This window comes from Haemaphysalis longicornis, unplaced genomic scaffold, assembly GCF_048455015.1.
Source record: "Haemaphysalis longicornis isolate Haplotype H1 unplaced genomic scaffold, Haemaphysalis longicornis Haplotype H1 scaffold_1, whole genome shotgun sequence".
Lineage (NCBI taxonomy): Eukaryota > Metazoa > Arthropoda > Arachnida > Ixodida > Ixodidae > Haemaphysalis > Haemaphysalis longicornis.
In genome coordinates, this window is record NW_027526203.1 from 137,850,008 (window position 1) to 137,865,625 (window position 15,618).

The window sequence follows — 15,618 nt, forward strand, 5'->3', positions numbered from 1 at the left end:
ATCAAACATTGCATGATTAGGGCCTTTCTAAGCTTGTATCTACTGTCCTCTACTTTTGTTGGTGTTTATTATATTTACGTACAACTTTGTAACCCACTTCCCTCTGAAATGCCTGGTGGCCTTAAGGGAAGAAATAAATAGTTTAATAAAATAAATAAACCTTCTCGCCACTGGATAGAAGGCATTCGCACACACAATTAAGCTGTTCCCAGTATATATCCCAGCTTAAAACGCACCTTTAAAATGACTTTGTTGAGCCGAGACCTGCCTTTAGTATTTAAAATGAACTTTTGATTCCTTTTGAACTTGAATTGCATGCTATAAACCTATTCTCAGCTTCTTTTTTCCTTTCCTCCACATCATAAACTATGGGAAAAGGAAAAGTGAGTATTGTTCGCAAAGTCAGGAACTGGGTATGTTTAGGGAGCGCATGATAGCAGACCCATGCGAATTTTGTATTTATTCTTGATTTCTATTTGTTTGGAAATTGTGTTTATTGCAACATGGTTTTCTGCCTCAACTGCTGTGAACGTAGTGGGCAAATTTTAACGCGAGTGGGACATTAAAAAGGCATTAAAATAAACTGGCGATGGTCGTATGTTTCTCTTACTTGTGGGGCTTCTTGAATGCATGGTGTTAAAAGAAACGACACCGTGATGCTTTTAAAATTTTCTTACGCATATGAAGGGGGAAAATGGCAAATCTGAACTTGTGTTTCGGGCACAGATGATTGCACTTTCCCTCCTCTAAAAGTTTCCAGTTGGCGGGGCACAGGCCTAAATGTGCCAAATACGTCTGGCACAACATGGACAATACTTGGCTCTAATTTAGGGCTGACTGGTCATGCCATAGGTCTTTACTTTCTTTACAGCAGGTAGCTGATATCCTTTCTTGTAGGAGTACTACATCTTCTCTGAGATTGTTTCGATTTTGATAGATTCGATAGCTCTCAAAGAGGTTACACTAGAACGCCCGGGAAAGGATGGCGGGGTGCGAAGCAAGTGGTCATCTGACTTGTCGCCGAGCAGAGGCTGGCATGGCCATGCTGTCCCATAGCATGTCGTGTCATGCCATTCGGTGTCCGCACGCAGTCTTGAGTCGACCACTGCGGAGGTCTTGTCAGGGCGCAGAAGACAGCAAGCGGCTTCCTCGGGTTGCTTTCAAAGACAGCAGCTTGCGCTAACCTTCAGGTGCACCCCCGGCTTGGTCACTGCAAGATGTATCACCATGCCATTGTCCAAATAAACTCATCAATATGAGAGTACCGTTTGAATATTTCTGTTCATTTTTATGTTTAGCTTAATCGATGCAGTAAATTTGGTGCCGTTCTTATTCGCTTGTGTCTAAATAGGTGTCATGAAGGCTTTGTAATGTTGCGGCTCTATGAAACTCCTTTTTTTGGGGCAGTGGGCCCAAATTTAGACTTCAAGTGAGAACAGGACCTTATTGTTTCCAGAGGGCAGTAAATCATGTAGTATCGCTTTAAATACAGCCAATGGGTTGGAGTATCGCGTCCAAGGCATTCCTCAGAATCTCTAAAACATAGCGAATTCTTTCTTCACAAAAAATATCTTCTTCAAAAGACCATGCAGGCAACGTGCATTCTTGTTTTATTTCAGAGTACCAGCCTTTGATAACGCACTTCCTTGCTGACTCGAAGGATGTCGTTTCCACAAAAAATCCAAATATCAACCAACTTTCAAATTTTTTACATTAAAATGCAAGTAGTGACGTGTTGGTGAGATGTCAAAAAGGGGGTAACCTCTTGTAAAAAATGTTGGCATTAAACTGCGGCAATTAAGCAGAACCAGGGCCCCACTAAGTACCCCCTATTCAGAAAGGAAAACATAGGATGAAGTATAAACAGGGAATATATGAGCCATCTGAGGTTTGCGGACGACATATAGTCTTGCTGAGGGAGACTACAAAGCACATGCAAACAATTCTTTAGGAACTACTATCAAAGCACGGCCGGGGTGCTAAAAATAAATATCAATAAATCTGAAGTAATGAAGAATAATCATTCCAAAAACGTCCTCCTCAGTTTAGGAAACGAAATGCTAGCAGAAGTAAAAGAATATAACCAGACGGCGGCCTCTTAGCCTTCAACCAAGGGTCCCGGCTAATTCTGGAACTAGCCGCAAATCCTTCCCCGGTGAGCCTGGGCGGGGAAGAGTTGTAATTGCCGTAGCAACGTCGCCGCCATCTTGAGGTTGGAGGCGTAACAATTGTCATGGCTACACTGCGAGGAGGCGCAGACCGAGGGAGGGAGGGTGATGCTTTCGTCCCCTCGCCTTTCCCCACCGCTTTGCTGCTGGCCCCGCCGCCCCGCTCACCTTCGCGCCGCCCGCTGGGCCTCGCCGAGACCGGCGCGCAGCCATGCAGACCTACCCTGCTCGGGCAGTAAGACGGCAGCCGAAATCGCACTTCAACACTTTATGCATGTGTGTGTTACGAAAATGCGACTGAGTACAAACGCAACGCGCGGCGATAAGCACTGATGTACAACACGACATAGCAAAAGTTGACATCAAACACGGTAAACGGAGTTATATAGCTCTTTGCACTACACCAGCGCTGTTGTTCAGATGGCCTTCAGGCTTCACAAACGAGTGTCTCACTTTTTGCTAACACGAAGCAAAATCCCTTCTTGCTGCGATTCTTCCGTGTGGATGGGGCATACCCTCTTCTGTGGTATTCAGAACGCTGACACAATATTTTAACGTGGCGGCAGGACAGATGATACGAACCATGGCGAAGAATGAACGATCTATTTGCAGTATTTACATCACAGCCATAAGATAGCGCACTCCAAGACCCAGCCAATTCTTCGCAGTCTTCTGACTGAGCACAGGCAGTACGGGACACTGCCCGCCTGTGTGTCCCGTGACATTTCTACTATGCCACGACGCGCCCGCGAGCCCCGCGGCTTCTCTAGCGCACCGCTGTTGCTCCGGCAGCAGCGGCAACCGTTATGCCGTTGTCGCGCATGCGCGTCTCTGGTCGCGCCGGGAAGAGGAAGAGAGGGAAAAACAGTGAGAGGAGTGTTCTGCTCGCCCCGCGCCGCTGCGACGTAGAGCGCGTAAATCAAAGAGGAACTAGAAAAAAGTAACATCGAACTGATATAACTACCTAAGAAAGATATAGTTAGTGCTGACCCCAACCACGAGGGAGAAATCACCTCGTAAACAAAAGCACCTCGTAAACAAAAGATTCCTTCTGGCTAGGCTAGTGTCCGTCAGGCCGCGCAACCTGCACGGCATGAATGCGGGCTTGTGTACCCGGGATCCTAAAGTATTCACGCGCTCTTGGCTGGGGCTTTGTCTACGTTCCCGTTTTCTCGTCGATAGTATGGCTGCCACATGTTGTGCTTCAATGCGAGCTGTTCCTCAGCTAATGCTACGCAAATGCGTGCTAGTCGTGAAAAGCTGCTCTACGCTGGTGCAATGAATGTCCTGTATGCGCGTAAGCTTTGTTGTCAGCGGGGTGCAGGTAGCACACCCTAGTGGTGGCTGTAAATGGCAAGTGTATGGCAAAAGAGACGGAAGAGGTGGGCAGTGCCACTACTCTACAGCGTCTACTAACCCACTCGGCTGGCGATGGTAAACCTGCCTGCGTCATTTATTCCCACTGGCTCATCAATTGATAGTTACGGAAGCGGTCCATCATTTGGCGAACCTTTATGCCTATTTAGTCAAATTGGAACATGCAGAATGCAATGAAGGCCCCAGTTCCAACACGCACACACACTCTTTATTTTTGAACAACTTTCCCGGTGTAGACGCCATACTCCCGGAAGAACTTGAAGATGAAAAGTGAACACTGGTGGTCTCCTGTGGTGGCGGCAAGCTGCAAGAACAGTGCACACAGACGGTTAAGACGTCCGTTACCCGAAACGTATCTTAATCTTGCAAAAAAAAGATTATTTCAGCCACCTGAAGAATCAAGGCTTCCCTCGTAGACTTACAAGGGCTTCTGTCCTGCGCCCTTTGAATCATTCTTTGCCCCCTAAGCTTCTTACCTCTCCACCGTGTTTTCAGTTTTCCCAAATGGTTTCGTATCCCAGGCAGCCCTTCTGAAACCTCCGTCAAAGCCATCTACAAAGTGCATATTTTCTACATATCTACAAATGCATATTTTCAACCCGTAACTGTTGCGCCTGGTTTGGACTTTGAATATTTAAACTGCTTCCGCGGCCAATTTGAGTTCACATTTTCCATGCTATGTAAGAGGCCCGGGGCAACATTCAGAACGAACTAAAAGTGTGACCACAAATTCACCGAACCAACACTTTTGCGACAACCAGCGCTTGTTTATGGTTCTTTGTTTTGTACGTTGCCTGTTTTTTTGCCCTGTGAAGCATTGACTACCAGCTATCCGGAACCCTCACTGATTTAAACTAGAAATGGCTCAGGTTTAACACTTCTAAACCTAGTTATCACGAGCCAAAGCAAGGATTATGCACGCAGTGTTTCTTGAAAGTTTGTGAAAGTTTGCATGACAATTCTGAGCCTGCCGTCTAGCTAGATCTATTGGATGATTCGATTGTTCCTTTCACTTGAGCTGATGGGCACGCACACACAGCTCAGGGCGCGCGCCATCGATTGCGCGATTAAGGGGCCAGGCACGGGAGAGGGAGGTGGGAAACTCCGGCTAGTCGCGCGGCTGGCTTGCGTTGAAGCGTACGCACAGATGGCCCAGCCGGCTCTGAGCGATCAGGCGCAGGCAAAGCAGCCGTTACACCATTGCCTAGTCACGTGGTACCGCAGCATCGACACTCCGAGTGCGGGAAACGATTAGAAAAAAAGGCGCAGCTCGCGCGCCAGAGGAAGGTCACTTGCGACGCGATGATGACTTGGAAGATAATACGTAGCAGAGCTTCTGCTCTAAAACCATAGACACGAGCAAATAATAACGACAGTGCAAGAAAAAGAGAACAAAGTTGTAATAACAAGGCACCCACAAAGGAATTGCTGCAGCCGCTTGCGTGCTCGTCTTACGTGGGACACGTATTCTGACTAGGCAACTAGAGGACCTACGTAGAAACGCTTCAACACTTAGATAACTCTGGGCATTCGCACTCCCTAGCGTTGAGAGAGAACCACAAGAGACGACAGGGCTTCCAATATTGTCAGTGATTGACTGGTTGCGGCTGAAAAATTCTCCGGCAAGCATTGCTTTGCGGTTCGGTTTTTTTAAAATGCTTTCTTCTTACTGAAAATTGAAAAGTGCATCGCTCTCCGGTTAATTAGCCTCCTTATGAAGTCAGCTCTAAAGCATAAACATAAAAAGAACGCTTACCTTCAGTACTGGTCCATGATTTCCTCTTTTATTTTGATGTCCTTTCCCTACAGGACGCAAAAAAATAGCGTAGAAGAAAAAGTCGGGGACATTCAGAGAAGACCGAGAAACGTGTAATTACAGCTTGAATTTATTTCCGCAACTGCAGCTAAGAAGCGTAATAGATTTTTGCCTCAACCGCGTGGAACAAAATATCCTCAAGCAATTAGCCTGTGTGGTGCTACAGCTATAAATAAAAGGTTCTGCGGGCCTGAAAAAATTTACAGAGGCAGTTAATACGTCTGACGGGATGGAATGTGAAAGCATTTCGTGGGCACCGCTGACGCAAACGCTTTACTGGCCATGACACACCTACACGCGCACTGCAAGAATATTGACGAGGCGGGACAGTTCGCTCTCTTTTAATACAGGCACTACTTCCCCAGAACGAGTTCTTGCTAGAGTGCGGCTCTCCTCACGTCTTGTCCCATGCACGCGATATGACGCTAGCGCCGCACTCGCTCTCCTCTTCCCACCACAGGAAACGTGCCGATGTCGCTCCGTGGCAGTGCCCTCGGTACCTTCACTTCCCTTCCCTTTACTATTTTAAAGGCTCCATTGGGGGGATATTGCAAATGTGGGCTAACCTGAGTTAGACAGCACAGGTCTGCAAAGGGAACAGTAGGTCACGTTCTCGACAAAGGTTTAGGGACACATGACCTTTGGGTCGTCAGAAGGAAGGTCATTCTATTCTACAGCTGTATAAAGGAAAATGAAGGTGCAAACGTGGTTGTGCGGGCATGTGGGCAGGCAGTTTGATACAAATGGGCAGTACGGTGAGGTGCGCGCATCGGTGGGATGATATGGGGTGCTTGATTGAGGATGCTGTGGTGAATAGTTACTTGTGTAGTGAATAGTGGCTGTTTATGCGGCCACATGCGGAAACATTTGCAAGACCAACTTAGCGTTTACGCAATGATATTGTTATGTAACGCTAGCGTGCAGATTTGAACACGACGAAGCAGTTGCGATAACTTTGCAAGGTGATCGGTACCGCGATCGCAGAAGAGAAAAAGGACGTTATTCGGTCGGCTTGAGGAGCGTCTGCTCGCTAACGCGTGCTCTGAGTTCGCTACACGGTGTAAATACTGTAAATACATCTTATATTCACCCTCAAATTGTGGTGAAGGTGCCAATGTATCCCCTTCACGTAGCTTCGTATCCTCTCGCCCGCAAGCCTGGTCGCACGCAGTTTCGCCCTACGTCGACTGTGTCGTGATTGACCACGGAGCTCTGTAGTGGACGCCACATTCACTACGGCGCGTTGGAGTCGAGGATTTGATCAACATCTACGAGCAAATGAGTGCTCATTATTGATGGTCCCCACGCTGGTGCCGGGGAATGTCGTCTTGTGTAAAAGGAACAGCTAGGGTGTGATTAAACGCGCATGAGCACGAAGTGACCAGATGTGACCTGTGCAAAGAAAATTTCCGCCAACTATTTGGTAAAACTCTCGGTCGCAAGCTCGCTGCTATACAAGAACTTTCGTCATGTGCGCAGACGTCCACTGAGCCCTACGTTTCTCACATACAGGATGTGCTTGTGCTTTGGCAAAATGATGACCCAACATGACGGAGGAGGACAAGGTTTCCCATGTACTGAAAGGAATTGCGGAAGAAGCTTTCTATCTGCTCTTCTGCGAAGACTGTGTTCCTCTCTACTCCATCTCTAAAAAATGGCAACGGTTGGAACAAACGATATGCCATCGTATTGCCGAGCAGTTGACTCGGCTACCCAACAGGCCGGGACTTCGTCGTGAGGCGATATTCCTATCTAGTCGCTTCAGTCGACCTCGCCAGAACACCTCATCACTTTTACACACCACGACATCGAAGCCATGACCCCAGCTTCCAGTCGAACACAAGTCTAAGAACGTAATGTACCTATTATCTTGCTGACACAAGCCCTCGTTCGGCAAGAGATTTCCAACTTGGGCTTGCCGACTACAAGGCCTACAAGACGCCTGCTGCTAGCGGCCCTTAGCACCTGAACGGTTCTTTCTCCGCCGGGGATGATGTTATGCGAAGCTACAGGATAGATTGGCAGACGACGAGGTTTTGAAAACAGTGCATACTGATCGGTGCTACGATCGGAGAAGAGAGAGAGGACGTTCTTAGGTCGGTTTGAGGACATTTTGCTCGCTGTCACTGCGGTGCTCTCTGCGTTGGCTGCACCGTGAAAATACTGCAAAGATGTTTTCTATTCATACTGACAATATGCTTAAATCATATAAATGTGAAGAATGAATGAACCCAGTGGCATGTCTTTGTTGCAGATTCTAATTATTTGATTACGTATATATCGTGCCAACGCCCATCGGGCATCGGCACGATATACACGAATTTGTGTATTCACGAATTCGTGTATTCGTGTATATACACGAATTCGCCAGTTTCGAAATAGTCTGGACAAAATTCTACGGGTAGTATTGATATGGTTATTGTCCAGATAGTGGTATACGTCGAAGGGTTCCGACCACCTTCCCGCTTCGATGACGGCGTCGTTGGCCGTCCGCAAGGCTCGTAGCTTGATGTCCTCGTCGTAAGTGAGTAGTTCAGTCCCCACTGCTTGCAAATAGTCATAGAGAGTCGGGATGAATGTATCGTCACGTGAGGGAACATAACCCAAGAAGCATAACATGATAAAAATCCACCCTTTGTGTGCACACTTCTTCAATTGGCTATGTATACAGACGAGGGGGGGTGTAGTTACTGTGCGTCACGGAGTTAGGGAACCTGTGCTTCTGTATTAAGTGCCAGGCCGGTCGGCCACTTCTCTGATATTTATCAGCCGCAAGGTAGCGACTCCTGTCTCGTCAATTGAACAAAATAATTTACATCTAAGACGCTATGCGATGCCTACCAAGCCGGCTTGCTGAGGCAGGTTTCCCAAGTGGCTGTTCGGCACGGTCGTGGCTCGCCAGACATCGAGCCTCCTCGTGATCCGCCTCACTCCCGGACATTTTGTGGCGTTCTTTAGGTGTCATGAGAATTTCATATGTTTTAAACTGTTTTGGAAGATGACCCTTCTTCCAGAATTTGTTTATGTATGGTGTCGAGACGTTTATGGAGCCATCATTTAAAGTACGGGGGATCTTGTTTGTTACCGCATCTGGGCCAGCAAGGGAGTTGTTTCCGCCTACTCCTTCTTTTTCAAAGCTGTAGCGGAGAGCCTGAATGGAATACCGCTACAGCCTGCAAGCGGCGGGAAATAGAAGCCTGGCTAGTTAGGCTGTGCGTAGCCTCGAGGTACATCTAACCTATGTGCCCCGGCATCCATTGAAAGCGAATACAGCTCTACCCTTTGAATTCTTGATGTGACGGTAGCATTTTTCTATAGAGTGTTCGTTGGTCGCTTCTCTAGGCGGAAAATGTAGGGCTTTCACCGCGCTAGTACCATCTGTGAATAAATGAATTGGCACGAAGCGTTCATAACAAGTCAATCTCCTTCTAGCTGAAGGATGGGAGGCACCACCTGCTTAGGTAGATGAGACGCCTTTCTTGTTGAAGGCGTTTCATCTACCTAAGCTGCTGGTGGCTCCCGTTCTGATGCATTTGATGCATGTTTGCGCGTTCCAAGACGCATAGGTACTCATCGGCGACTTGGTAGGGTTGGTTGTGGCTGCGTTCAGGCAGCATTGTTTTTGCTTCATCCTGCTGGAGGCCACTTTCCTGATTAGTATTCCTGCTCACAGGTCTCCCATCTCCAATAGGGAAGTCCTGTCATGATGACAGATGGGGAGGTACGTCTTCGTGGATGTCGAGAATGGTGGAGTCGTCTGACAGGAGAAGACACTGGCCCTGAAGTGTGAGCAGGCAACGGTCCTTGGTTGCCTCTCTGCGGCGGTGTATTATTGCCTGGAGAGGTGGTAGTCGTGCATAACGGTAGAGCCTGTCAACGGGGTTGTGTACGTGCAGAGGCTCCAGATGTAAAGTATCTTGATTGTCAACATTAGCGTTAGTCAACTCCAAGCACACCACCCCGTATGTGCCCGAAAAGCCAGCACCGTTTGTACAAGGGATCACATGAACTCAGAGGTGGCACCACGACACTAGTTAGAAAGTCATTTGATGAGATGTAGGAGCTTTCGTCCAGGGGAAATTAGTTGATCAAGACATTCAGGTGACCCTCCACTCACAGATATGCGTATCCCGATGATGCATTCATCTAGGGCGAAATAAATGAAATAAATGAAATTAAAAATCTATTATTTCAAATCTTGATGAGGCGCCTCCCCCGATCAGGGAGAGCTCGAAGTGTTCCACTACCCACTTTTTCAGAATGATAAATTGCATATTTTGAATCGGCAGCTTCATTTTCGTTTCGCTAACGTACGTATCCATATCATGTAGTGATATATGGAGGGTTCTCACAGCGGACTCACTCAAGTCGTGGTCATCTGCCAGTGTCTGCACGTTAACGCCTTCGGGGTATATTGTGAATCGCACAGTGTGAATGAGGAACAGGCGTCTATCGAGCCCTACTATGAAAATATGGAATAGTAAGGGAGAAATGAACTTTTGCGGTTAACCAACGTAGTTATTGGATTGGGTGGTATTGCGGCGTACGGAGCGCGCTTCAAAAGTGCTATGAGGAGGAAGCATCCACTTGCCTGGATATACCACAAAAACTTCGTGGACTATGGCCTCGTCTGCTACTGAATAAAATACTTTTTTAATATGCCTCAAGGAGTCGCCTAAGCAGGTACCGAATGTGATGCGTTTGAAGATTTGGTCGAAAGCCAGTTGGGTGCGGACGGAAAAAGGAGACGTTCTTAAGGCAGTAGTTGAGCCCATTGAAGCGTAGCCTTTGCAACACACTGTGGGTATGAGGGACAATGCACGGAGATTGGGAATCGCAGTCGGCATATTCTCAGCCTTCGGAATCGGTGCCACGATGGCAAGCTTCATCCAATGTGTACTCGCGCTGCTGACCGAGATCTCATTAATGGTTGTTAGTAGGGATTCCTTCGAGGGGGCCGGCAGGGTCTGAAATACACATCTTTTCCTGCGGCACTCTGCACACGCCCTTGTTCTGTGGTGGCACGGTGTTCCGTGGCGGTGAAGCGGCATTCCAGATCGTTTCAATCATTTGTGTGGACGGGTTACTAAAGTGAGACAGGAGGAGTATGCACCGGTTGCGGAAAAAAGGTTCTGGGGCCGCTTCCTCAAATTCTTGGTGACTGATTTGTTGGGGAACAGTCCCGTATCTCCAACTCCACACATTTTGGTATTACCGCTAAGGATGGCGTATGTCCGTCGGTGTAATGAGGTAGCAGAAGATCAGTAAATGTGAAAGCCGGTGAGGAGGCAAAGAATTGGCAAGGATGAACGGTGGGAATTTTATATTGTGATTGGCATCAGCTGTTATGCAACTATTCGTGACCATCGTAAACTAGGGACGATAGATTTTCTGATCGGCTGCTACCTCATTTTCTTCTTCCTACCGTGAATCCCCATCGTCCGTTTCGCTCTGCATACCCCAGGTGGCGCATTCCAAGATTAACTTGCACTGGCTCGCATGTTCAAATCGGCTGCCATTTTCCAAGAGGCGAAAATCGTTTTTATTTATTTTCAGAGTAAACAAGCAAGCACCGTCGTTCTTCCCGGTGCCACACAAAATAGACCACAAAATGTGACCTTCGTGTGAAGTTTGAGCGCGAGCAGAGCGGCGGTGCGCTGAGGAAAAGTTTTTTTTAAAGTGTCCCAATAATCGTCGTACCACCCTGTATTTGCCTGTAAAATGTCAAGCTTCTCTACATTTTGTCCTGCTCTTTTTTTTCCCACATGGATGCATATCACAGTTTACGCGAGTGGAGTGCTTGGAATTAATTTAGGCCACCTGGGGATCTTAAACGTCCGCGTATGTCTCGACACAAGGGCATTTACATGCGCTCAGTAGCGGTTCAGGCCCTGAGCCACGCCTGAGGCAGGGACCCCGGTACTTGAATTTCCATTTATTCAGTCCCACCACTGGACGCATTCGCTCGAAGCTTCGTTTAAGCTTTATTCGAATGTTTTTTTTTTTTTTTTCACGGAGGCAGCGACGTTCAGTGTGAGCAGCCTAAGTAAGCTTCAGCACTGCCCGTAAACCCGCGACTCCCCTACCCTGAATGCATAGGTGGTTGGTTGATGGGCTGATGGGTTTCCCAGGCGTTTTGTCTTCTATCAGTGCGCTCAGTATATCCGCGCTCAGGGTGACATTACCAGAATAGATTCTGATTTGGTCCGTAGGAATCCTGATTGTGATGCGCATGAATTCTGGGCGAGGCAAGTTCCCAGCGTTGGGGAATAAGTTTGCAACCTTTGGTTGCATTAGGCCCCGCTCCCGGTTAATATAATAAGAAACCAACACGATCAAATTTAAAATGGTACGATGTTAACGCAACTTACGGCGTCGGCTGATTTGGTCGAGACCGTGCGTTTTGCACGCTTCACTTCCTGTAATTCGTCTTTCAGGGACCTGAAAGTGTTGAAAATATTGTTCAACCAAGTTTAAAATAAGCCGCCGATGAACGAGGAAGATTCATTTTCCGCTTTGAAATTGCAGCAAATATAGTGCCTCACCAAGAAAAAACTTTTTACATTGTGAATGCTGCGTCAGAAATTTTCACGAAAGAAGGAAATATAAACCCAATCCATTGCTTACTTTACCTCTAAGAGATTACTTATGGTGCATTTATTTCTCTATTGAAATATGTACACGGGTAAGGTTGATTAATACCATGGTATGGCAGGTGCTCAATTTGAAGAATGTTCAAAACGATCTCGTTAAGTTTAGGCTGTGCCTCAGACGCCTGCGTTCCTTGATACAGCTATGGTGACATGGTGACAGATATGCAAACAAGTCAGTTCCCGTTACAGCTTTCGCCCACGCGCTCACCAGCATTCAGACTCAAACGGAATTTCCCAGAGGCATGACTTGCACTGCGCGTCTAGGTGCTGCGGGCCTGTTAAGTTTGTAAGGAATACGTCACCCTTTCTGACTTTACTATCACAACTGCACTAGTTTTGTGACTACGCTTGGCAGCAGCCGCACAGCGCATCTTCGTGCTGGACGCAGTATCTTCTGCCATTGCAGATATTTATTGCAGTCCCTTGGGTGAAAGTGCACCCGTGTCATTGGCGCCGCAACTGTTCCACGGAATGGCCTGCTGACGCCACCACCAGCGTCACACGACGGCTAGGAGGCGCCACCAGGAACGAGCTTAATAAGAAAGCCAACGGCAGCTGCGTTGATCAAGTCGTTCATGCAGTAGCAGTACCAGCAGCAGTAGCACAGTGCGTCTTCGTGCTTGACGCAGTACCTTCCTCCATTACAGGTTGGTATTTTGTTCTCCCTTTTCACCTGCTCCTCTTGTCCTGCTGCTGCTTCTGCCCTTGACATTGATTTTTCATGGCTGCTGCTCGTGTAGAAAAGAACGAAATGTTTTAAAATTTTGACAGGGGGTTATCGAGATGCGTCAGACACCGAAGAGGGAGCTGCGAAAAGGGCACCGTGAAATTGAAGCAACTCTCGGTTTATTCAACAACATTTCTGAAGAAATCACTAGTCGCTTTGAAGAAATTGAAAAGGAAAATGCAGAGCACAGGGCAGCAAACTAATTACTCTCCAGTGAATGCGGGGCTTTGAAGAAAAAGTGTGTGAAAATGAGGACAGAACAACGCTTCTTGAGCAGTGTCCCAGAAACCAAATTCGGTTACCTTCGCAGTTCAGATGCCATGACCGAGGAAACAGCGGAGCTGGTGGTGTCTTCACTAGCTTTAACTTCGCTTTTCTTAGGTATTCCCCTTTCTTAAAAGAAAGATGATTAAAACTGAATTAAATCAAAGCCCACAATCATCCCACGTAAACACGAATAACGAAACTGCGAAAGCCCGAAGCCAAATTCCAAAACCTACGTCCGCGCTAGAAACCCAATGGAAATGCTCCGCGCCCCAAATGTGATGGTAGCGCAATTGCATAAACGCCGGTTTCATAGCGCGAGGGATCCAGCTTCGATTTCGATTACGGGAAGAATTCTTTTCGAGGTGCGCATTCCTAACACCTGCTCATGAGCGTCCCTCTTCGCCACTGTCCCTCACACTTCTTGGCCTAGCATTTTCCCTCTCTCCACTTCGACGAGCGGAATTTCCTGTAAACGATCCACACGAACAGAAGAAAGCTTAAAGGGGCCATACAGGCAAAATTAAAGTTTATTTTATTCGAAAGATTTCGTGTTTTATAGTGCCCCCAGCGCTTGCCCGGAAGCAAACGATGCTTTATTCCCTGAGAAATCAATCAAGTTCAAATTTGTTTTTTCCGCCAAATCATGTTTTCGCGACAACTGCAATGACATCACAAGAACCGCTCTCCAGCCGACTGCGGCTCCTCGTTTTCCGTTAGTCAACCTAGATGGCGCCGCCATACCGCGAAGAGTCGTTTTCTGCCTTTGCTTTGCTTTTCACCGTATTTGTACCTGACTTGTTTTTGTTAAGGTAGAAAATAGCTTCGTGAAACATGGTGTTCGACAAATATGGTCATGTAAGACACCGTCGCTTACGCCAATCAGCCAGTGTCGTCTGAGACCAACGTTTATAGAACCAAGGTCAGTTGTAAAACTTGGAAGTCTTTCCCGTTGATGGCGCTGCAGTCGCACCCGGCTCCCGCGCGGATCACCGGATGGCTGAGGTCAGTACGTTCTGTGTGTGTGTGTGTGTGTGTGCGTGCGCGTGAGTGTGTGTGTGTGTGTGTGTGTGTGTGTGTGTGTGTGAGAGAGAGAGAGAGAGAGAGAGAGAGAGAGAGAGAGAGAGAGAGAGAGAGAGAGAGAGAGAGAGCTGTGCCGAAAATATTTGCAAACCTGCTTCCTTACCTATTCAAATCGCCGGCAAACAGAAAGAAATTGCCACGTAGAGACCAGATTGTTGCACAGACCTCGTCTGCACAGAACGCCAAAGCAGGCGCTTACGCTGCATCCGAAGGAAGTGCTGCAAACTTAGAAGTGCCGGCAGCGAGCAGTAAACCTTCGTTGAGAGACATGGAAGGAGTTCGTTTTCCATTGGCGCATTGGCGAGGCGAAAGATTGTTGGCAGAGATGACGATCGTAGTTACGTCGCGTTTGTTTGTTTGTTTGTTTGTTTGCTCAGAAAATAAAGGGAAAGCTTCTTTTCGTTGAAAACTGTGTCATAATCGGCTAAGAAGTAACTATCAGCACTCGCGGCATGAACGGTATCTTGGCCAGCTGCTGTCTGCGCTGCAATGCCTAGAAGCTCTATTAATAGCGTAAATACTGTTACTATGATCTTATTACTATATTCTTATAAACTTGGTCAAGGTCCCACTTTCTTAGAATAAATCCATTAAAAACAAAAGTAATTATAGTTAGAGCAAAACATGAGCAGCTTTCCCGCTCAAGGCAGTCCGTTCAAGAGCGATTAATCTGTAGTTATTTAGCGTAATGTAAAGTTCTTTCGCGCTGCTAATATTGGGGGTGAAAACTTGCTTTCCGCACAGTTTCAAGTCTTGCACGTTTTGCGGCTAGGTTCCTGAGTCATGGAAACTATCCCATAGAAATGCATGGGGAGTAAAATGTGATCGCGAATTACACAAACTATTCAGAATCCTGAAATATTCTTCTAGTGTTTATATCTTCCCGTTGAAGTCTTGCTTTGTGCCAAATATCACTTTCCTGAAGTAATTTTCCTAGGTTCCTGCGAGGTTAGAATTTTGAGCGGGAAAGCTGGGTATGAATAATTGATTGATTGATTGATTGTGGGGTTTAACGCGCCGACGCAACGCAGGCGATGAGGTGCGCCGTAGTGGAGGGCTCCGGATTAATTTTGACCACCTGGGGATCTTTATCGTGCGCCGAAATCTCGTACACAAGGGCGTTTTTGCTTTTCGCCTCCATCAGAAAAGCGGCCGCCGCGGCCGGGAATCGAACCCGCGACCTCGTGCTCAGCAGCGCATGGGTATGAATAGAGATGTCGGACTTCACGAAAGTATTAAATATGCTGAACAGGGTGTTGCAATAGTCAACGAACATAAAATCCTTGGTGTCACATTCTCTTCTCACATTAATTGGAAAACGCATATAAAAATATATTTAGTAAGCTCTCTCTTGTAGCCGGAGTGTTGTCGCGCTGTCGACAGTTACTCCCTGTGAAAGCGAAACTGCAAGTCTACTACGCGGTTTTTCATTCTGTGGTCAATTATTGTAGTTTAGTTTGGTTAACAACTAGTAAAGGAAACTTAGAAAAAGTACTTAAGTTGCAAAAAAAGTTCTCCGTTATATTGCAA

General features: G+C 47.1%; 1 protein-coding gene across 2 annotated transcripts in view; it reads right to left on the reverse strand.

Annotated features, from left to right (window-relative positions):
- Positions 1-3,731: 3,731 nt before the first annotated feature.
- LOC144166146 (cyclic AMP-responsive element-binding protein 3-like protein 2) overlaps positions 3,732-15,618 on the reverse strand; it is a 63,949-nt gene continuing 52,062 nt past the window's right edge. Inside the window, exons 7-9 of one of the 2 annotated variants that reach the window (XM_077695752.1) lie at positions 11,733-11,802; positions 5,302-5,348; positions 3,732-3,849 (exon numbers count right to left, since the gene is read on the reverse strand). In XM_077695752.1, the coding sequence (XP_077551878.1) occupies positions 5,304-5,348; positions 11,733-11,802 (115 nt within the window). In that variant the 3' untranslated portion in view covers positions 3,732-3,849; positions 5,302-5,303. The remainder of the gene's footprint in view (positions 3,850-5,301; positions 5,349-11,732; positions 11,803-15,618) is intronic. The other variant, XM_077695758.1, reaches the window with a different exon arrangement.